This window comes from Brachionichthys hirsutus, chromosome 22 (assembly GCF_040956055.1).
Source record: "Brachionichthys hirsutus isolate HB-005 chromosome 22, CSIRO-AGI_Bhir_v1, whole genome shotgun sequence".
In the NCBI taxonomy this organism is placed as follows: domain Eukaryota; kingdom Metazoa; phylum Chordata; class Actinopteri; order Lophiiformes; family Brachionichthyidae; genus Brachionichthys; species Brachionichthys hirsutus.
In genome coordinates, this window is record NC_090918.1 from 6,378,674 (window position 1) to 6,401,726 (window position 23,053).

The window sequence follows — 23,053 nt, forward strand, 5'->3', positions numbered from 1 at the left end:
TAAATCCTGATAAGCAGCTCCTCTGTTTGGAGAGCCAGTAAAAGGTTTCGGATGAGTGAGGCACAGGCGAATACGTTGGCCGAAGGGGGTGATGGGGGGGGGGGTCCGGACAGCGAGGGAGGAGTGCAGATCCTTAATTACATTTTGAGATACCCTTGCTTCCTGTCCAAAATCTGAATTAATTGAATCTCCTCAACACAAAGGAGTTAATTACAGCTGCGCGGATCTCGTTTGGAGACGAGCTGGATGGTCTTTGCATCAAATCCATCAGTGGAACTCGCACCTTTTGTCCCGTGCGACAGGAACAACGGCCGCCAATGCAAGTCAAAGATGGAGTCCGGTCATTGGCTGACGCCTACGAAATGCTCGGCTTCGCTTCGGAGGCAAACAACTCGAGGAATTAGGATTCAGATGCATTCTGTTCCACGTTGAAGCCTCGGTAATCAGGCTATTAGAAACAGAGCGCCGTGCCGCCGCTCGTTGGGTGAAGAGCCGACAATTCAATTAGCCTTCCGTAGGAGAGCGCGAGTCAAATTATCTAATAAACGGGGCTGTTACTTTGATCCAGTGCAGCTGAGAGGCTTCTTTTATCTGAGGTGAATAAAGACAATTTGTGACTGGCCTCGCATTAGCATGCGCCGCGACACGTCGCTAAACAATTAATTATCCAGTTTTCACACAGTCGGCCAAATTCTCACTGCGAGATTGAGCTTCTCGGCGGCGAGCGAAAGAGTTTGATGCTGCGGTCGAACTGCCGTTTCGCAATAATATCTTGAAATCTAGCAGCTCATTTAGGCTTTTTGTAGCTCGACTGTTCAGGTTTTTTTTTTTTTTTGACCCAGAGCTTTGACTTCTGAGTAAATGTGCTTCAACAGACGAAATAAAAGAACAGCCTTAAAACAGCCTTTTTGTTCCTGAACGCCTGCTTTCAGCTGGATGCCTGCGATACGAGGATCTTCCTGCCCACCTGACCTCGCGGCGTTCCTTTGACAGAGCTGTCATGTTGCGCTCTAATAACTGTTGTCTCCCTGAACGCGCGGCTCTTCTAATCAACGGTTTGTAGAATCACACGCAAAATAAAGCAAGACCAGGAGCGCTCAGCAATCAAGTCCCCTGAAATGCAAACTCGTGTCGCTCTATTGCGCTCCAGGCCACGAGACTTGCACGCATGTGAAGATTCTCATTGGTTATCGCCAGCCACGAAAGCTTTTTTTAATGCTCTGATGAAGGCTCCCTTCTGAAACGTGACCATGAAGCGGCAATAAAAAAGTTTCCTTGTCAAGTCTTTGAATCAGTCGCGTCTGTTTGTGTGTCTGTGCATACATTGTTCCCTCGTGATGTAATCTGTGTGTATTTATGCAAACGCAAACATCGAGAAAAGACGCCCTGTGATTGTGAACTTTACTGTGGAGGGTGTGCATCGGGGTAGAGCGTAGGTGCCTGGGCAGATCTTTATCGCTGGAGCTATTATCCTTGTGGGGCTTTTAATTTCAGGCTAATTAGTATTTGTTTTATCAGTCCACGCTCGCTGGTGCGCTCTAGCGTGGATGCGAACGCCAGCGTGGGCGTGTGCGTGTGTTTGTGTCTGATTAAAGCATGTGATGTAGTGAAAGTGGCAGACTGTGTAGACGCTGGATAAATGGGCTGGAACGTGGGGGGGGGGGGGGGGCATTCATACGCTCTCACACACACGCTGATATTTTAAGATTGAACACACACATTGGAACATTATTATTAAGTGTGAAGCGAGCAGTGACGATGACATCATCCTAACGGCACTAATGATCGAATGAAGCGTTGCGTAGTAACTAAATGTTTAAATAGAAAGTTAAGGTGTGTGTGCGTGTGTGTGTGTTAGGCCAACTCATAGGCCGCAACAAAATGAGGGAGATGTTTTAACTCATTCAATGCCAGCCATATTCAGCACAGCGTGTGTGTGTGGGGGGGGGGGGGTTGTAATATGATCCGGCATGCGACCGTCCTCTTCATGATCTTCATGATGCCTGAACTTGTCCCACAAAGTTTCGCTAAGTTCTCTGGACTTTTCTCTGAGGTGCTGAATTGTTCTGCGATGGCAGCAAAGTGTCCATCTCAGGCGACGAGCTTTTTTAAAGTGTTCTTGTTCCTCTGGTTTGTGCCGCAGGGGCTGATTAATTTTGCTTCCTGTGAATGATTAATGCTGACGTGATTGCTATTGCTGCCGTCCCCAACATCAGGGAATGATGGAGTGTGAAGAGGCAGCCTCCCCAGGTGCGGTGACGTTAATCTGAAAGGTGACGTTGCCCCGCTTCTTTCCTGAAGTCTTGATAACACCTTTGTGCCTTACTTTCTTTTCTGCTTTTCGCACAGCGCTCCGGTTGCCTCGCTTTTTACGACCTGTCTGTTTTGACATGAATATTTAATACACCTGGCAGCAGGTGGGCTACTTTTCATTTTAAGTAATGCTTGACACTTCCTGGCCAGTAAGACTCTAATAATTCTACAACCTCTGGTTTGGACAGTTGTCTGAATCACTTAATTGCACTCTCCTTTCATTCTCGCTGCGTGCCGAGGCTCCTGGAAGCGTAGATCCTCATCCGACGCGATTTATTGGCTGGGAAAATGAATGCGTTGTGTCTCTCTTTGCATCGCAGGTGGTGTGTGCATCGCCCAGTCCTTGAAGATCCCGAGGGAGCCCAGGCCGGGGGAGTTTGACAAGATCATCAGACGCCTGCTGGAGACTTCTAATGCCAGGGCGATCATCATGTTCGCTAATGAGGACGACATACGGTGTGTCTGCTGCTGTTGCTTGATGCAGCCTATATTTGTTTTTAGCTCATTTGATAATCTTCTATTGACTTGTCCCATGAGGGGTCGCCACAGCAACCCAACTTTCTCCACTTCACCCTGTCCTTTGCATCGTCCTCCCCAACACCAGCCACTCTCATGTACTCCCTCACTACGTGCATGTATCTTCTCCTGGGTCGTCCTCTAGCCCTGTTCCCTGGCAGTTCCATCCTCAGCATCCTCCTATAGTCCCCGTCTCTCCTCTGGACATGTCCAAACCAAGTCTGTCCTCTCTGATCTTATCTCTAAAACGTCTAACCTTCACTGTCCCTCTTATTGCCTCATTTCTAATCCTATCCAACCTGGTCACTCGCAAGGAGAACCTCAGCATCTTCATCTCCGCCGCTTCTAGCTTCGCCTCCTGTCTTTTCCTCAGAGCCACTGTCTCTAAGCCGTCCATCATGGCTGGCCTCACCACCGCCTTGTCTTATTTTATTGCTAATAATGTGTATTAGCCGTAGCTTGTCCATTATGTAATGGTAGCATTTTCTTTACTTTCTAATTACTTAAATCCTCAGACGAGTTCTGGATGCAGCCAAAAAGAACAACCACACAGGCCACTTCCTGTGGGTGGGCTCAGACAGCTGGGGGTCAAAGATCTCTCCCGTGATTGGCCAGGAGAGAGTGGCAGAGGGAGCCATCACCATTCTTCCAAAGCGAGCATCCGTGGACGGTAAGAGCGTGTGAGGAGACACTCCCAGGCGGAATGACATCATGCCCTCATCTCATTACACGCACGGTCGATAACTAACAATAGACAAAGTGCGATCTTTAAAAATGTCAAAAGCTTCCTGCACTGCGACTCTTTGACGTGCCAAGCTGTGTGACAAATGGAAGGATAGATCAAATGAAAGAGACAAGGGGCAGAGCAGAAACAGAAGGTGCAATACTCTCATGTTTCCTCCCTCTTGATCCCAGCAGGCAACACGTTTTTTGCCATTAGCCCAGGCAGGATATCCTCATCTGCTCGCTGTCGGAGCTTCCTGTCAGCTAATTGACTCCAGGAGCAACACAACAATCACAAAACATAAACCTGAAGCCATCTGTTTTTAAATTCTTCCCTTTTAAGTGAACTATCGGTTTGGTTTATGTTGTGCTCTTGTCTAGCTGTTAAATATGAAGCAAGCCAAGGTTAGCCTAGCTTTCCCCGCCCTTCTTAGCCACTCTGGCTCTGTCCTACATGGAGGATGAATTTTAGGAAGTTGCTGCAGGGTTGGTAAGACCTGGTATCTTGACTTATATTACGGTTTTGGAAGAACTGACCAAGAACCTACCAAGAGATTATAACTTCATGAAATAGAACGGGGCATGCTTTCACCCATTTGTCTTTGAAGTCTTTGACTTCGTTGCAAAATGTCCACTTGGAGTATTTTGATAGTCGAACGTAACTCGGGTCTCTCTTGATGCTACGCGGCGTAAAGTTTGCTGTCGGATGCAAGTAAACAGCCCGTCTCTAATTTGAACTTTGCTTAGAACCTGGCTCGCTGGTTTTCCTTGGAGTCCTCGCGCCTGAGAAAACTCCGCCAAGCGTCTCCCGGCTCCGGCTTCATATTTATTGAGCAGCGTGCCGCAGAGAGCGGCATCGACCTCCTCAAACGAGAAAGCAAAAAAACCTAAAATGTCAGACTTTAATCAAACAACTATATATAAAACCCATAACCTTCGGTGCCCGTGCGGCTCCGGTGTCCCAAAACAATTGCCCACTTGGTGGAGGTAATATCCGTCGCTGTTATTATTACAGACCTAAACTCGCTGGTTGACAACTCAGCGTTTTTTTTTTTTACAAGCGTCACGTCTTTCATCACGACGACAGGCGAGCGACCCTCATTAACACGTGAGCATCGGCGCTCTGGGAAGCGAGCGTGCAGGACCAGTTTGCCCGACAGCTGAGATCACCCAGCTTCTCCAGCGAGTCAGGAAATGCTCAAGTTGTGTGTGTGTGTTTTTTTTTTATTACCTGAAACCACCGTCCCAGCGGTGAAGGAAATTACCTCTTCTTTTCATTAGAGAATTTTAATGGCTCTTTGCAGTCTTCCTGAGGCGGACCTGCTGTCCACAGGTATAATAATTAACTTTATTCAAGCCGCCCAACACACTCTTGATGATGCTAAAGAGGCCATTCAGAGATATGGCCGCAGAGCATGTCTTCTAAAAATCCATTTTTAACATTGTTTTCCTGACAGTGAGCAAAGAAGAAAAAGCTTCTGTCCGCCCAATTAATTTTGGGATGAACTGAAGATTTCTATTCTCGTTGGTCCTCCTCTTCATCCCTGCCGGTGTCTGACAGTTATTTGTATTCCTGTGAGTGGAGAAACACGTTCTTCCCAGTTTCTGAACTCCTCTCTCCTTATTAAACTGGACATTTTCCCTGTGAATGTGCGCGCTGACATGCTTTCCCTGCCCGTGTGGCTTGATAGGAGCTGCTATACGTCCTCTGGTTGGCTCCTGCGTGGGCTTTCCTGGTCGTGCCCAAGATCCACAGGGCCGAATTATTAATCCCATACCGGCTCGTAAAAAAAAAAAAAAACATTTTTCTAATATGAATGATCCCTCCTTCTCGTGTGTAACTTTTCACCTTTTCTTCTTTTTTTTTGCAGCGTTTGATCGCTATTTCCGTAGCCGCTCGCTGTCCAACAACAGAAGAAACGTTTGGTTTGCCGAGTTCTGGGAGGAGAACTTCAACTGCAAGCTGGGGATGCACGGCAAACGGCCTGGTAGCCTGAAGAAATGCACAGGTGAGGCTTGGCGCTTTTTATTTTATACAACCTGCTGGCTTGGTACTAAAAACAGAGAAATGTCTAAATGCCCAGTGGCCACAGCAGCCAGCATCTTCTCTGCTCACATGAGGCGAGTGTATTGTTGCACAGCACCGACACAAAGAGATAAAAAATGCTCCTGTGTGTCTGCACGGATGCAGGGATGGAGCGCGAGGGTTGTAACATCTGAAACCCAAAAGCCAAAACTATAAAGGTGCCGGTGGCCGTGGGGAATCGATGTCGGCTGCTCAGCAAGAGATCGCGGCGTGAGAGAGAGAGCTTCTTTTGTGCCTTCTCGTCCTGCTTCTCGGGTACATGGAGGTTTCTCTTATGACCCATCTAGGCTCCTGTAGATCGCCGTGGGACACTGGGTGGATGGACAATTGCGGGGCCCTCTAGCAAATTTGGAATCCGTTTCGGATTGTTGTTTTTTTTTGCTCCGTGGCATTCTTTTGTTTCGTCTGATGGAAAATAAGGATTCAAGCCGTCTAGCCTTTTTCCAATTAGGCCTCTCTGAAACAACACAAAATAAAAAAATCAGTGCAGATTCTTCAAGGCTTCGATCGAGCGTCTGCAGCTTGTCTACCGGTTTGGTAGCACTCACAAACATCAGGATTTAATCAGTATATATGTATTTTTTATGGCGTTGCCTCTAAGTACCCTTAAAGCACAGATCACACTTGTTGTTAGGCTTTGGGGAGAAGCAGCTCAACGGGAACAATTGTTTGTGTTCTCACCGCTTAGATGGAAATTAAATAATTGTAAGAGCCGCTGCGTGTAAATCCGGGCTCTTCTCTGCGTGTTTTTGTGGGTCTATCCGTGCCCCGGTAAACACAAATGCGGTTTGACCTGCATTTTGCTGCCGTATCGACATTCCAGCAGCTTGTTATTTTACACGCTACTGATGTGGAACGAGCTCCTCTTGTGATCCGGATCGGGCTGCCGCTGCATTTTCAGCGTGCCCTGCCGTCAACGCTAAATAAACGGCGCCGATGGAGGTTCATGATCATAAAACCGTTTGAGTGCGTGTTCTTCGCGACCTTGCACCGCTGCAATCGAGTCTGCGTGTTTGTGTGTGTCACTAGTGGGTATTCCCCGGCTAATGCCCTCCGTTAGTGGACGTAATTATGTCCGTGAGGGTCCCGACCGCCATTGACCACCTATTATAGGCATCTGTTCATGGGTGTGCAGGCGGAGCGCATTAATTATAAATACCGGGGTTCGTGACCTCCGAGTCATCGAGGCGGAAACCAAACGGCAGCCCGCTGCTCGAGGTCTCCATGGCGACACGGCTGATGGGACGATGTGGAGGACGCTGTGAGGGTTTGTACCTGAGAGCAGGGGAGAAATAAATGTATTTTTTTTTAGGTTTCTATGTTTTCCGCTTTCATTGTTATTTTATTCACGCACCTTCCTCTTTTCTTCCTTGGTGTCGTGAGTTATCCCTTTTTCATTTTGATTTGCATGCATCACATCACGCATCACGACTCCTGCCTTGCGTTTACCACCTGTCGTCTGGTTTCGTCTCGTTGCTGGGTCGTGCGTCAGTGTTTCCTCAGTCCTCTGAGTATTTTTCAAGTCTCATGCAACTCATTTGCTTCTGTTTTTCAGCCCACCTGCAAATGGCAGTTTTCAAACTAAATTGTTGCATCATGCGAAACAAGTCACATCAATATAGCGTTTTTTTCCCCCACATTTTTGAAATAAAGTTTGAACTTCTGCTCGTCCTATCGGGGAGCAGCATTGCATGTGATGGAAGTCTTAAGCCTCGCGCCGATGTCTTTCACCTTTCTTTTTCCTCGCCATTCCTTATCATCCCTGACAAGATTGATTCTCAGCTTTCCTTCCGTCTCTCTATTTTTCTGCCATTTCTTCTTGTTCACGTCAAATTCAATTTTAAAAAAGAGCTATTGACAGAAGAGACTAAATAAATAAAGGACGAGAGTGAAGGGTCTTTATTGCGTGTCTGGATCATAAATTCTATCGCTTACAAAAAAAAGGCAGGCTTTTGCTCACAGGAAAAAGTTTGTTCTGCTTTTGGTTACTACATAAAGAGGAAACTCAAAATTTGAAGAATAAATATTTTATTCTGCCTTGCCCTCAGTCTGATTTTAGGTTGCTCCCCTCTTTTTGTTGTTGTTGTCGTAATACTTTATGCAGTGCGTATATACTTTATGCAGCTATTAGCTCCTACATGCTTCCCCTATTATGATTTAATCCAGTGTTATACCATTTAATGGGCCCAATAACATTCAGAGGTCTTTTAACCCCACTTAATGTGGGAACCACTCAGCGGGGACTCGGGCACATCGATGCAACGAACGAGCGACGCACAGTCGCTTTGAATTAAACACCAAACACAATCAATTCGGAGCAATATTAATCCTTGCATTGAATTACAGCTGACTGATCATAAAAGATACTTGCAGAAGTTTATCAAAAACTGATCGATGCAAAACAAGAGCATGTTTAGAAGCTTTAGCCAGTTTAACATAAATGTATTCGTGTTGTTAGTGAGATCATCGGGATGCAAGGGTGCTTCTCCCACTCGGGATAATCCGCATTTGAACGAGGCGTAATCTAATCCAGCACAAGTGTGGATGGATCCATGTGGGAGAAGATGGAGAGGAAGATGGTGATGATATAGAACCTGACAGTGAAGAGGATGAGGTAAAATCGAAGAAGACAAAGGAAGACGATGAAGAAGATAACAAAGATGATGAAAAAGAAGACGGTGAACACAAAGATGACGAAATTGAAGAAAACTAAGACAACAAAAGAGACGGTGAAGAAAACAAAGAAGATGACGGGGAAGACAAAGAAGACTTGAATTTGATGAGGAGGGGGGGGGGGGGTTAAAGGTGATCCTGGCTTCACCCAGTCACGCACACATCCTCCCGGCGCGCACACACACACACTTACACCTGCCAAGAATAGACCGCTTCCTAACGAGGTGGACGGGGAAGAGGAGGCTGGCCCGATAAACCGGTGCCTTCCCTGTGAACACAGATGGAGAGCCCGATTGACAATCAGAGACAGACGGACGCAGACGGACGGATTGCAGAGCTGAGAGACCGGGCCGGTGAAATGAGGCGCCATTTAGCCGCGGTGAAGCACGTCTTTGTGTGCACGTGTGTGATCGATCGCCGCCGGACAAAGTGGAATCGCACATTACCGAGCAGAGAGTAGACTTGGTACCTTAGTGTACTTGACCTTGAGGTTGCAAACTGATTGCCGGATATTCTCCCTCAGGATTTTCCGGGAGAGTACAGAATTCACGGCCTGATCGAATAGTCGTCCGGGACCTTCCGCCATGTCTCGCTGTTGGAGCGATGGGATGATCACAGAATACTGTTACTTAATGGGATGCTCGCTTGGAGGTCCTTGCCACCTGGCAACTACATTAGAAACTCTGATATAATTTGCCCTCCTTTTGTTTGAACTTTGGTCTCCACCAACTCCTGGGGGAAATTTGTCTGTACAAAGTGCTAAATGCTCCACTGTGTTCAGCTGTTCGATGCTATTTAGGGACGGGGCAAGCCATAAAGATTAGATATTAACAACATAAATACATGCAGCCAACATCTGTCTTCCAGATGAGTGTTTTAGAGGATGTGGCCAAACGGTAGGCGTTTATTAAAAATGCATCCAAATGTCTTTTTTTTATGACACCATGCATGTTGCCTAAATCATCTACTTGAGTATAATTCATACATGAAGCTCATATAAAATTAAGAAAAATGCCTCAAAGGCAAAAATGAAATCCTTACACTTTGGTGCCTGTGGGCTTAAATGGGACGAAAATACCCCAGTCTGACACGTATGATTCATTGCCTCGTTTCGTAAGAAGGCCTCCCCAGGGGTGCAGTGGGTACGTCACCATCCGTGGGGGAAACGAGCCCTCTTTTCGATGCAAAGGGTGTGAGTTCAAATCCTGCAGAGTCGAAGGTGAATAAAAATGCAGGTGCTCCTGAAACAGTCTCTCTGATAAGGAAGGGTTACTCTATTTAAGCAGCAAGGGGACTGAACGTGTTTTACACGAAGGTGATTGTGGCTTTCTCGTCAGCCATGAGTTGCATGATATTCTGATTTGACTCTCGGGTCAGCACGGAGGCCGGACCCAGTTCTCTCAAGGGTTCTGGTTGGTCCCGATGGCACAAAGCTTCTCAAACATGTATTTTGGCCGGGGGCAGAGCAATTAAAAAAAAATAAAAAATTCAGATCTTGAATTTGATTCCGCCAGTTACTGGAGGGCAGAATAAAGATTATTTTTAATTTAAAGTTGGACTTTCTTGAACTCCCTTTATGAAATCCGGTTGACACACGATTACCAATCTACTAGGGAGGTTAGTTTTAATCTCCTTCCACTCGTGTGTGTGTGTGTGTGCTAGGTTTTGTGTATCCACTCTTATCTGAGAGTTGGAAAGATGGGATGTCTGCTGACACAAAACCTGCCGTCCCTCAGCGGCACTGACAAAAAATCTTGTTTATTTGCCCGTGTGAAAGCTGTGCAAAGGAGAGATTTAATGTACTGACAGAAAAAAAAAGTTGGGGAGAGAGAGAGACAGAGAGAGAGAGAGAGAGAGAGAATCGCTGGGGTGTTCCAGGACAGTGATTCTGCATAAAATGAATAATTGATATGAGCTCTGTGTGCTACCAGCAGTAATATACACCAGTAGTAATACAGATGCAATATATATTAGCCACACACGTTTACGGCATCACGTTATTCATGAAAATGAATGTGGTGTCGCCGATTCGTCTCAATAAAGGGCAGGACAGATGAAAGGATGAGAAGGCAGCGGTTCAGAGAGATGAATGGAGACGAGTGATCCATTCACTTCTACAATACTAACACGATTATCAGCCAATCAATTACCCAGATCGGAGAAACCAATGTGGGCGCCATCGAGGTGTGGCGGCCTTTCTTAACACCAGGTGGAAGGGCGTGGCGAGCAGGGGCAGAAAACAAAAATGATGAATGAATACATCGAGCATTTGTCGATGCTGAATGCTGAAATAAGGAATCAATCTTTTCCACTTTGTTGAGGTGTTCCTAATTTCTATTTAATTTAGGAGCTTGTCCAAATCATTAGCGCAGTTGTCGCCCGTGATGCCTTCAATCACCCTCGGCGTAAACCCTTCCTGACACGCTGGGCCGTGACGGCGTCCATCACGGCGCTTATCCGGTCGACGTTCTTGCATTAGCCTCACCTCGCTGCCTGAGCGCATTGGTTGGCGTTTGCATTAGACACAGCATTGGTTTCAGCAGCGCAACAACAACAACAAGTCGGGTTCACCGGCGCCAATTGATTCAGCCTCCCGGCAAATGAAGCGAAGATACTGAGCATAGCTTTGAGGCTAAACAAGTAGTTATTTAACCTTATCAAGATCAAGCAAAGTTTCAAGACGCAGGCTTTAGGATACGTTTTTTTTCCAATCCTTATTCAACCATGAATGCTGCATCGTTAAGCCCAATCAATAGGTTTTTGTTTTTGTTTTGTTTTGTAATGGAAGACGTCTAACCGTCACTGTCCCTCTTATTGCCTCATTTCTCATCCGATCCAACCTGGTCACTCCTAACGAGAACCTCAGCATCTTCATCTCCTCCACCTCTAGCTCCGCCTCCTGTCTTTTCCTCAGAGCCGTCCAGCATGGCTGTCCTCACCACCGCCACGATTCTTCACCTCCTTTCCACATTCATCACTCGGTGTTATATTTAGCCAGTTTGACAACACAATCATCAACACACGTTTCCTTCATTTTACACTCATGACTGACTGAGGCTATCCCGTTATCTAACATCTGTTTAAATCCCTTCCCGCTCACGCGCTGCTGCCCTGACATCGCCCGGAGGAGCTGTGCGTGAATGCTAATCTACTTCCACACAAACAGACCGTTACCGTGCCAACTCCCTGATACCAAGTCCACTGGAGCCCATTTGGTGGCAAAAGGAAGTCATTTGAGTCGATGGCGATGACGTCGCGCTAATTTCTGCTCGGCGGGATATTGCGTTCCCCTCTCCAAATAAATGCACGGCTGACATCGCTACACGTCGCCATTCTCGCTAATCTATTCACAGCTTTTTGATTTTAATCTATTGCCATGCTTTGTGTGGGGCGACGCCTTTAAACAGATCCAGAACCAGATCACACAGAAGTCGGTGCAACAAGAGCAAATAATCAACTGCAGAATGTGAAAATAACTCTGAGGCAGATACGGAGATGATTGCGTCCTCGTGCCGGGTTTTTTTTGGGGTTGGTGGATTTCATAAGACATGAAAGTCCTTTTTCATCTGCGCCTCGGCCTCCTTTGGTGTAAATCCTCCCTTACCAAGCGGCCGCCCGGCCAGCCTGCCTGCGGCCTCTGATGTCATTAACGGCGAGCAGACAGGCTGAAGTTAATTTAGCTGCTGCCGGCTGGGAAAAGGGAATGGCGTGTTAAACCCCTGTCCATCTCCTCAGCCTCGTTTTCCACCTTCGTCCTTGTTTATCCGTTTACTTTACTGTGTGTTTTATCTGTTTGCACACTTTTGTTTCACACCTGCTCACATGCATTGTGTGCAGACATGAAGTATGAGAGTTACGCGTGACGGGTTGGCAGCAGCTGCAAGCGATGGGGCAGGCAGCATCCACGGAAAGACGCCACACACACACACACACCGGTTAAAGCGCTTGATGCAATCCCAGGAAACGGAGACGGCAGTGCTATCCCAGTTAGCGCCCATAACCGCAACATTTGTTTAACCGCCTCGTGACGGGGATTGCGTTTCCTTGCGATCCGCTAATTAACGATGCATCGCGTCATTTCACATTTCATAAGTGCAGCAGAGATAGACGCTCTTTATCCCAGGATCTACTGCTCGGAGTTCGATGCTTCTCGGTCGTGATCCTTCTCTGAACGGGAAAAAGATGGCTGTGCTCTGGTACGACGCGCCGGAAGGAGGAGGACGGCGGATGATTTGCATCGGCGAGTTTAAGAGAACAATAACGCGGCTGAATTTCACACGGAGAGATGAGGTAAAATGTGAATCCACACAATGATTAAATTATTCTAGCCTATATGGAGAAAAAAAATTGAAGATTTTAAAATAGTTTAAAGAGTCATGTAGACTCAAAGGGCTCAAACAAATCTGAACCAGCTCCTATAAGCTTTGTTTAATGCTAATCCTGCATTCATTACGCGAGACGGCGAAAGGGCAGCAAAATTGACTACCAATTAGATCCGTTCCTCCTCCATCGCCCTGCCCCCCCAGGAGCAGCAGTCGGCCTGGTGTAGTATTTACCCACCCTGATGCACAGGAGGGCTTTCTCTGACGCCTGCAGGGGGAGGCATCATTCAGAAGGCCGTTACTAAAGCAACCACAGGACAGGGAATGACTTCGTTAAACTCCAACAAACTTTCAGGCCTTTAAACTAGTGAACAAAGACAAGCGATGTGCATGTACAAAAGTACAGCGTGTTTGGCCTGTTAGCATGCAGACACAACTAAACATAGATTTTTTATTTTGCTTTGAGCTCATAAAATTGGGCGCGTGTCCAGGATTGAGAAGACGATGAGAAGTTCCCTCCCTCTCGCTCAGCGACGACCGAGATGTGCCTCATCCTAAACACCAAGGAGGTTGTCGGCCTAAAGCTGCACGCCGTCTCTGGATGAAGGCGGCTTCTAATTAAACCCCAGAAGAAAAGGCAGCGACTGAGCCTCAACTCGTCCACCGTTATTGTCGCTGTAAGGCTATGTTGTCCAGACACTGAGACGTAATGAGGTCCATTATTGGTCCTCCATAGTGATTATCAGCGTGATTGAAGCGCGGGTGCAACGCTGACCCCGCACACACACACGCCAGCAGCTGCCTGTTATAACCGTGGAGTGAGTTTCCTGATAGATTCTCATATTGATTCGGCGTGCCTTTGGGTTTGTTCCACTTTGTTCCGGAGAATGCTTTGATTCGCTTTCCGAAGGTGACTCGTAAGAGGAGGAGCAAACGAAAGCCGTGGGACCAGGCTGCGGGGAGGGAACAATGGGACGGAGAGATTGATGGAAAGGGGGGATATGAGTGACAGAGGAGGAGGAGATGGGAACGGTGATGGAGGAGGAGGCGGATATGAGGCAGAATCGTAGCCGCAGCTCAGCAGCGTGTCGGGAAGGAGGAAGAGAGGAAGACCAAGAAACTTCAGGTCGCCTTCCACCGATTTCATGTTAAAATAAGGGCAAAAATCGGTGGTCTTTCACTGGAAAGCTGCATCATTAATGGGACTAGAACCCATCAACGCACATGTTGTGCTTTGGTCGACCGGCTCTGTTCAAAAGGCAACGCCGGATTCTGCCGTTATCAGTGATTTAGTGCATGTAAAGGAGGAGCACGCTTTCTGCTGTAGCCTCAGCAGCGAGGCGAGAACGGGCTGGGAGCAGTTCTTTGTCATTGTCAAGCCGAGCGCTCTGATAGTCCACCTTTTCCTCTCGCTCTCGTTTTCACCCGAGTTTTAGCTCACCGAAACTTTCAGCTTCACCTGGATTTTTATTTTCTTGCCTCTTGGCCTCCTTTCATTTCATTTAATTCCGCCTCTCCATCATCCAAGCGCTCTGTTTTTGCACTTTAGGTCTTGACCTGTTATTGCTGGTCCGCTTTAGTTTGGAATCAGTGTTTACCGTCCCAAACTACAATTACTCCAACTAAAAATTTCACGTGGTGTATCCCCCCCCACCCCTCTAACTAGATTCTCCTCTTCCTCTGTCAGGTTTGGAAAAGGTTGGACGCGACTCCAGCTACGAACAAGAAGGGAAGGTTCAGTTTGTGATGGACGCCGTGTACGCCATGGCCCACGCGTTGCACCGCATGCACCGGGAGCTCTGCTACGGATACCCGGGCCTCTGCCCCCGCATGGCCAGCATCGACGGCAAAGAGCTGCTCAGCCACATCCGCGCCGTTGGCTTCAACGGTGAGTCTCCACACGAATGGAAGCCGCAGCAGCACTGTGAAAGGGGACGACTTGGGGCCTTCACTTGCTTCCACGGCGCCGTCATCCCGCTGTGTTGAGCTAACTCAGCCCGCACGCTAATGGCGCCGAGCTCCTTTCAAGTCCAAATGTGCCGCGTTGTGTTTCACCTCTCATGAGAAACTTCGAAGCTGCTCTTCTCCGCTTGAATTTCTGTTTTTTCCCAGTTTTATGTGCGTAATCATTCATTTCCTGTCTCCGCACGAGCCCTTTCACTGCTGTCAAATTTAAGTGGATGAAAAACATTCATTCATTTCCTCCTAAATAATATCAGACGCCTCATTTGCATGTTCTCATATTTGAAAATCCCTACCGCCCCCTCCTGCCCCGCCGCTCCCCGGCCTGACTGTCGGTCTGTATCTGCTTTTTTTTTGGTCTGTGTTTTCATTTCCTGTGTTCTTCCGTCACACATCGTGTGAGATATATATGGACGAGAGACTCGCGAAGGACGTTTTGGGAGGATTTCAGCGACGCTTGTCTGATTTTAGTTTCAGAGGAAATATTAAAATTGCGTTAATGTGCAAGAATGTGTGCAGAAGACGCGCCGCCTCTGCCTGCCACCTCCGTAAGTGTCAGAAACCCATTTTCAGGCCGCCGCTGATTGTTCTTTTGTACCGACGCTGCAGCTTTTTTTTTTCTTGGATGTGTTTCACTGTGATTACCAGCCTGCCGCTCTGATGAGTCGTCCCGTAACCACAAGGTCACAAACTTTACACCCCGATGAATCAACAAATGTTCCTCAGCTGCTACAAACACATCTCCAATCTCCCCAAAGGAAACTTGAGATCATATTACAACTAGAAAAGCACCTCAGCCTCCCTATATTGTGATTTACACCAAATATTACTGTCCTACATCTATATTTTCAGATTCTTTACCCATGAAAACAAACCTTTAACAATTTGATTCGCAAAGTTATTCACTAAAAGCACACTTTCAGTGCTGGCGGTTTCTTCTGGATTTATCGATCCACAGCTTTTGAAGAAATCCATTTTCCCACTGCTGATTCCAGTGTCTCGGTGAAGGCCAGCAGAAAAACAACCTCCTTGGCGGAGGTAGATTGTGGATAATGAGCTTTAAATCTTCCAACAGGCACCTGTCATCCCAGATATTCCGCACGCCCAGACTCCTTCAGAAGGTTCTAGATAAAAGCATCACCCTCGGTAAAGATGGGGTTTTATTTTGTCATACATTTATTTATTTATCTAGCCTTTTTGGCGTCTGTCTGCATCCCAGTAGAGATGTATAACTTACTGATCAAAGGCTCGAAAGTCTTAAAATAACTAAGGTATGAATAAATATTCAAACGCTCCCACACACGACTCGCCTCTAGTATTTTCTGAGAATAACTGAAGAATATATGAGCAGGAGAAATAAATGTGTGTCGCTGGCAGATCTTTAAAAAAAAAAAAAGGCAGATAAAGCCGGCTGAAATAAGAATGATTAAGGAATGTCGTCAGACAATCTGGTTCTTTATCATGCCAAATCTGGGTAGAATAATCCAAAGTCGCTTCCTAAGTGGCTCAGACCAATCGATTGTTGAATCGCGGATAGAGATTATTAGTCTAGTGGAGCCCGTCCTCGATCGGCCAGGCCTGATGGTGTATGCTTTATGCACGGCAGCCTGTGTGCGTGTGTGTGTGTGTCTGTGTGTGTTATGTGAGAAAACTCATCATATTTCAGCCAAGTTATTTATCTCCTGCTGGGAGACAAGATGGGGAAACGACTTGCAGTAATTAGCGCGGTTTGACTTTGAGATAATGAACTCTTGTTGTGCAACTTTAGGACGGAGAGAAGGAAGGGAGGGATTGGGAGGATGACGAGTTGGGAGGACGAACCAACCGGGGAATGAAGCGTGCTTTCTCGTAATGAGAAGAGGAGTTACTTGATTGAAAAGGGAATGCTTGATCTGATCAAGCAATACGAGCAATACAAGACGATTGGAGATAGAGGATGTCCAGGGGCGTGATGAACTGGAGGTGAAGAAAAACAACGAGTGACCTCCGAAAGAAAGATGTGGGTGAGACAAAGTCTCGTAACCGATATATCCATCTTGGGAGAAAGATGGACGAGACGGGTAAATAAAGAAATAAAGGGTGAAATCGTAGGAACTCAGACTCTCCGTGGGTCGGGCCAAGAAGACCGTGACTGTCCCGGTTTGATTATAACGGTGGTTTTTGACAGCCTAAGTGCAAAATATTATTAAATGCAGGCTTCCGTGTGTACTTGGGATGCGATTATCTCTTTAGAATTGATTCAATTATTGTAATAAACATCAAACTTTAATAATATCTTTTCACTTTTCGCCACTTTCAACACGGCGATGTCAGAATTCCTTCCGTTCTGTTGAATAGAGCCAACCACACCAGCGTAAGTGGTGTGTGTGTGTGTGTGTGTGTGTGTGTAATAGGTGTTTGATCATAGGTCTCAACAACTGCTCAGTAATAATTTGTATTTTTGGTTAGCATGTAGCATTGAGCAACTTGCTATTAAATCATTTTGCTGCCATTGTTGGGCCGATGGCAGATCTGGAGTGGCGGCACTTGTATGGAACGACGGCCTCTATTGAAATGCAAGGGGAGCAATCATATTCCGGGGGGGGGGGGGGGGGAGGGAGGGGGCACACAATGGATGACTGAGCTGGTAATTAGCTCAAGGTTTCAGCTGCAGACTGAGAAATGTGTATCACGTAATTGAAATGCAGTCTTGACTAAACAAGACGACGCAGATTTGAAGGAATCGTTTACATTTTCGGAAATGAAACCGGTTTAAAATGCAACAAAATTATTACCGGTATTCAAAATTGCATCAAATTGCACATTTTTTAGCATCTGAAATATGCATTTCTCTGCATCTTCGATGAAATCCTTGCTATAACATGCTGAAGGCCTGTTTCAAGGCTCAAAGAAGGGATGAATTTAGAAGAGGAAGAGGAGGTGTTGAAGGGGAGGATGGAAATGTGGGGCCACTTTGGTGGAGAGGAAGGAGAAAATGGGCAGTTTTATGGAGACGGGGAACAATGTGATACAGGGAGGCCCGGGAGGTAAGAGGGAGCGATGAGGAGAGGAAGGAGGAACAGCTGCTGTGGAAGGAGAGAGGGGTTGGCCGGGAGGATGGCTTTACAGCGAGCAGTGAAAAGTGGCTTGCTGCAGAAAAAAGTTTCCTCCTCTGAGGAGGAGGAGGAAGAAGGAGGAGTCCAGAAATAAGGAATCAGGACTTTAATTAGCCAGCAGCTCTGCTTCAGTTTCAGTGACTTGCAATATTTTTGTGGCCTGATTTCAAGGTGCTGTTTTAATTTTCTTACATATTTTTTTTTTCTTCTTTTTGTGTCATGCATGCATGCAGAGCACAGACATGATTTATCAATGCGTGCTGCAGTGTCGTTTCTCAGACTCGGATCAGTCTCCGATTTGCTCTCTGAGCTTGGCATCCCCGATGCTTCTTCCTCTCCGACCATTCCTCTTCCTTTTCTTTGTCCCGCTGTCTCTGCAGCTCCTCGAACCATCTCGGGGGGAACCCTGTGGTTATTCATAGCCTCGCTCTTTCTTCGTCTGCCCGTTTCCTTCCATCTGGCTCAGCTTTTAGGCTTTAAGGCCTCTGCTAACTGATGTTCTCACGCGTCTTCTTTTATTGATCTCCCCTCTTTCTTCCCTGTCAAACAGAAAAAAGTTGAGTCTATTCAAGCTCCTTGCTGTGTGATATTCTGCCACATCCTCCTTCATTTTCTCTTTTATGTCGACATGCATCTCCGTCTCTTTTGAATAGGCTTACTCTCTCTCTCCTTTCTAGGCGCAGTCTTCCTCTCTCACTCATTTCCCTCCATACTTTCTTTCTTTTGCCTCGCTGTGGCCATTAAGCAAACAATTGAGGCACTTCTGCTGTGTAAAAAGCCAGACGAGGTTTTTCTTCAAAATAGAATCCTGCAGGAACGACGGCTAACGATGAATTTTCAAGGGTAACACTTATTTTACATTGTGTACCAGGAGAAAAAATCAATTCTCAATGACTGTAATCTGTAAAAGTAGGCGTGTTTCAAGACTGAATTCAGACTAAAGGCCAAGCATGATTTGAGATCATGCCAACAGGAGAGTGAAATGTGTCACCACTCCCACAACCATTTCTTTTTTTTGCTTGTCCAGTGGATAATTTAGCCGTGACAAAATGTTCCCAAAGTAAAGGAATAAACAAAATGGGCAATGTTCTATAATTGCTGCTTTAAATACACAAAATCTAAATTAAACCAAACCTAAATTAATTAGGCCGGTAAGCCTTTCTATGCATCCCTTCAACCGAAACGTTAATCAAAAGCGATGAGTTGTTCCAGCTCCACCCCCCCCCCCCCCCCCACATAGTTAGCAGGCACTGCCAACTCTTCTTTCATACGTGTGATCTCCCAGTAATTACCGGCGCTTCTGAAAATGCGCCGTCTTTATCCTTCTTTCTCAGAAATTGCACGACAAACTCCGATGAGTAACAACCGTTCACTCGAGGCAACCACGGTTTTCAGAGCAAACGGGGCGCCGTTACTCTGAATGACCAGCATCACAGTCGAGCTAACTGCCTCCTAAAAAAGACCAGAGTGGTAAAAGACCAGGAATAAGAAGAGTGCTAAGGAATAGGTGACGCCTTCATGAACATTTACTGGGCAATCAAGTGCATCGCTTCTGCAGATTATGGTATTTTTGATCAATTTGGAGATTTGCTTTTTAGCTTTCCCCAGATTATGGTGCTGTTGCTTCCATTTTTTCTTTTTGTTGTAATGCACTCCTGTTGGTGAAAGTAGGAGGGAAGAGCAGGAAGATGAAGATCAAGAAATGACTGAGTGATAAAACAGAGGACGGGGGTCAAGGAATTAAATAAACTCAAGAAATGTTGTAGGAAGGTGGGTAAGAGCAAAAAATAAAAAGCGAGTTGGCGAGAGAAAAGAGAGCAACGAGATGAGCTGCAGAAAGAGATGCTGATGAATTAGCAAGACCGAAAGGCCAAAAAGAAAAATGATGGCAGAAAAAAGTAACATGAATATTTCATCTGCTTCTGTTTTTTTTTCTTGAGATAACAGGGGAAAAAAACATTTGCATTTCATGGCAACTCAGTTCACAAAATTAGAGAACTCAAATGATCACCGGCAGCTCTCCCAACAACAAGCTAGGAAAAACAGAAGTGGGCTGATACTAAATATTTGTCCTTAAAATCGTCATTTAGATTTAAGATTTTAAAAAATTAAGCTTGGCTACATACATATCATAATTGTGCACAATGTATGCACCGAGATAACATTAAAAGAACATAAATATGTGACATGAAACTTATTCATGTAAATATATCATTATTTATTCTATTGAGGAAAATGTTGAGAAATGCATGTCGGATAAATGTCTCTATTTACTCTCTGGAAATAATTTCATTATTTATGACCCAACAGATGGGTAAACAGACACAGATAAGATAAACACAAACAAACAGACACAGGTAAACACAACCTGTGAATCTGGAAGACAGGAAGAAAAGAGGGAGACATGAGGACCTCGTGCTGCTCCATACTCCTCTTTCTCTCTCTCTCACTCGCTCTTTTGCATTTCTCTCATCTCTTTTTCATCTGTCTTTCTTTTCTCCCCTCCGTCAGTGCGATTAGCTCTCATTCTGTCCTCTTATGCAATCTCTCCTCCCCGCCTCTTCTTTCTGTCTCTCAGTTCATTATCTGGTTTTTGTCTCTTGTCTATTTTCTGTTGTGTCTTTTTTTTGTTACTGTTCTTTCTTCCCTCTCTCTCTCTCTCTCTCTCTCTTCCTTTTATTTTTGTATATTCTATCAGTTAATTTTCTATCCTAGCGCGGCCTCTCCCGCTGCCCTCCTCACGCAGCTGGCGGTGTTTAGAGCTCCTCGGGATCTTCTCACCGTACCAGTGACTTATAACGTGTAGGCGGAATTTCCATAATGCTTTGCTTTCTCCACATGCACACTGTAATCCCCCCCCCCCCCTTTTATTTTTCTTCTCGCTATGCCAGATTCAGCAATTTGATTTGACTGTATTTCCATAAAAGACAGAAGGCGTGTAAGACAGAGAGCGAGATCTGTAGCAGGTGTGTGTTCAACCTTATTGGATGCGAGAAAGCTAAAGAACACACAAACGTATCCAGACGTGTGCGTATTCAACCCTTAAAGGTTACGGCGCCGTTGAGACTACGACTCTTTAACGGGACTCGAGCTGACCCTCTCTCCAACAGGAAGCGCTAATACTCCAGTGGTCTTCAACGAAAACGGAGACGCCCCGGGTCGGTACGATATCTTCCAGTACCAGATCACCAACCGGTCGACGGCAGAGTACCGAGTCATCGGCTCCTGGACCAATAAGCTACACCTCAAAGTGAGATTTCATTTCATTAAGTTCTTTCTTTCATTCTCTTGAAAATGAAAAACGTTTCACTCCAGGAGTGAAACCCATCCCTGTGTTTTCTCTGCTTGTTCTCGTCGATGTCTTCCGACGCATCAAGGAAGAAAAACGCATGAACAATAATCCAAAATTCCTTTTTGAATGACTGGTTTCTTTCAGCTTTCATGCCGGACCTTGGCAGAAATGCAGTTTAAAATGACTGCGAGCAGCTTGCCGTGACTTCATAATCCCCTACTTGGCTTGGATTTAGTTTTGTTACTCCTTTTGGTTTGGACCCAAAAGTTACTTTGAAGGTTGTGAGAATTGTGACTCTTTTATACTCTTCTTTTTTTTTTTGGCACGTGCCTCCAGAAGTTCAGTCATTCATTATAGAAGGAACCTGCAAACACTGGCTTCCAAAAGGGAGTCTGGGTTTCTCTCTAACTGATTTAGACACACACAGACGTACAAATACACACAAATCCATTCAGCATTCTGGAGCGTTTTGTTATAAACCCACACAGGACTTCATTAGAAAGGCCGGATGACAGATGAGCAAGCTAATGGACACTAACGGCTTTCTGCCGACAGAGAGAGACTTCAACAACAGCACGCACAGTTAAGGCACACGCCGCCGGGCGCTTTGACAGCTGACAGATTAACAGATAACTTTGATTTGGTTATAAATCCAAGTTGCGTCAGACGGCTCAGGAGTAGATGCAGCGGAAAGTTGTCATGCTCGGCAAAATAGTTGAATGTCATCAGCGTAATCATTACACAATTTCTTCTGACAGGTGTACTCGTAGATCTAATTTAGGTTCTGTGTGTGTCGATGATCAAATCAGGTTCGTTGATGGGTTTTTCTTCCTGAACATTGTGCACCTGTTTAAAACCGTGAAACTCAGGGATGCACGCACACATACACACACTGATCTGATTATGGTCTGTCTGCTGGCTTCCGGGTTCGCTGGTGTGATTTTTGCACCCGGCAGCACTCAGGAAAGCCATCAGAAGTCAAACCTTCCGCAGGTAGAGAGTGTTAAAGGACCGTTAACGCAGCCAACATATGGCTACCACGCTTAATGCCGGCGAATATTCCAGAGGCAGAGTCTTTTGTTTTGCCCCCCCACCCTGAAAATAAATCCTTTAATTGTCATATGGCTGCTTTTGGGACAAAGACAAACACCTCTTTGCCTCTCATAGGTTGAGGGCATGCGCTGGAAATCAAGCGACCCGTCTCTCCCGCCCTCCGTGTGCAGCATCCCATGCCGAGCCGGCGAGAGGAAGAAGGTGGTCAAAGGCGTCCCGTGTTGCTGGCACTGTGAACGCTGTGAGGGATACCACTATCAGGTAGTGCATCATTTAACCGTCGGGTCCTCCATCACTCACCCTCGATATGTTGGCCCCTGGTCATGGTCGTCTCTAGGCAGCCAATCAGCAACTAGATTTATTTGCAATAACTGCTTTTCCGACACTGACATCTTCATGCGTGTGTTTTCTGACAGCCATTTCCTGATTGCGTTCACTCCACTCTGAACCTTTCTTTAGTTCAGCTAATTTTAGGCAATCAAAAAAAAGTGAACCACACATATCAGATGAATGCGTGCGAGAAGGAACCCCCACAGATGCTCTTAATGCAAATGGAGTGCATAATTTGAGGTGAGGGAAAAGAATCTGAGCACACATTAGACAGAAACATTCCCTACCTTAATTATATCACGGTAGGGGATAATTTGACGGCCTGATGTCCTTATTATTAGTCTGAAAAATCCACAAGCGAGCGAGTGCACGAGCAAAGAGTTTCCTCACTGGGGATGCAATAAAGGAATAAAGAAAAGTATCTGCCATGCCAGCAGCAGGCGGTGCTTGTCAGAGCCAGCAGTCGATACTCATGTTGCAAATACAGGCATTTGCTTGGAAAAATCCATAATCTTGTTGACACATTTATTATAGATTTGGGAATCTCAGCTGGTCGGAGCATAGAACAGCAACGGGGCAAAGACAGGTAAATAAACTAAGCGTGCAAGAGAATGTGGATTCAGTCTACATAGAAGGAACGAGCTTCAAACCAACTTTGACTGGAAGAATTGCGTATTTATAGTGTACT

At 46.0% G+C, this 23,053-nt stretch overlaps 1 protein-coding gene across 1 annotated transcript in view; it reads left to right on the top strand.

Annotated features, from left to right (window-relative positions):
• grm8a (glutamate receptor, metabotropic 8a) overlaps window positions 1-23,053 on the top strand; it is a 57,248-nt gene that overhangs the window by 23,947 nt on the left and 10,248 nt on the right. Inside the window, exons 2-7 of the mRNA XM_068754976.1 lie at window positions 2,634-2,769; window positions 3,345-3,499; window positions 5,424-5,561; window positions 14,321-14,521; window positions 20,801-20,940; window positions 22,150-22,296. Of these exons, the coding sequence (XP_068611077.1) occupies window positions 2,634-2,769; window positions 3,345-3,499; window positions 5,424-5,561; window positions 14,321-14,521; window positions 20,801-20,940; window positions 22,150-22,296 (917 nt within the window). The remainder of the gene's footprint in view (window positions 1-2,633; window positions 2,770-3,344; window positions 3,500-5,423; window positions 5,562-14,320; window positions 14,522-20,800; window positions 20,941-22,149; window positions 22,297-23,053) is intronic.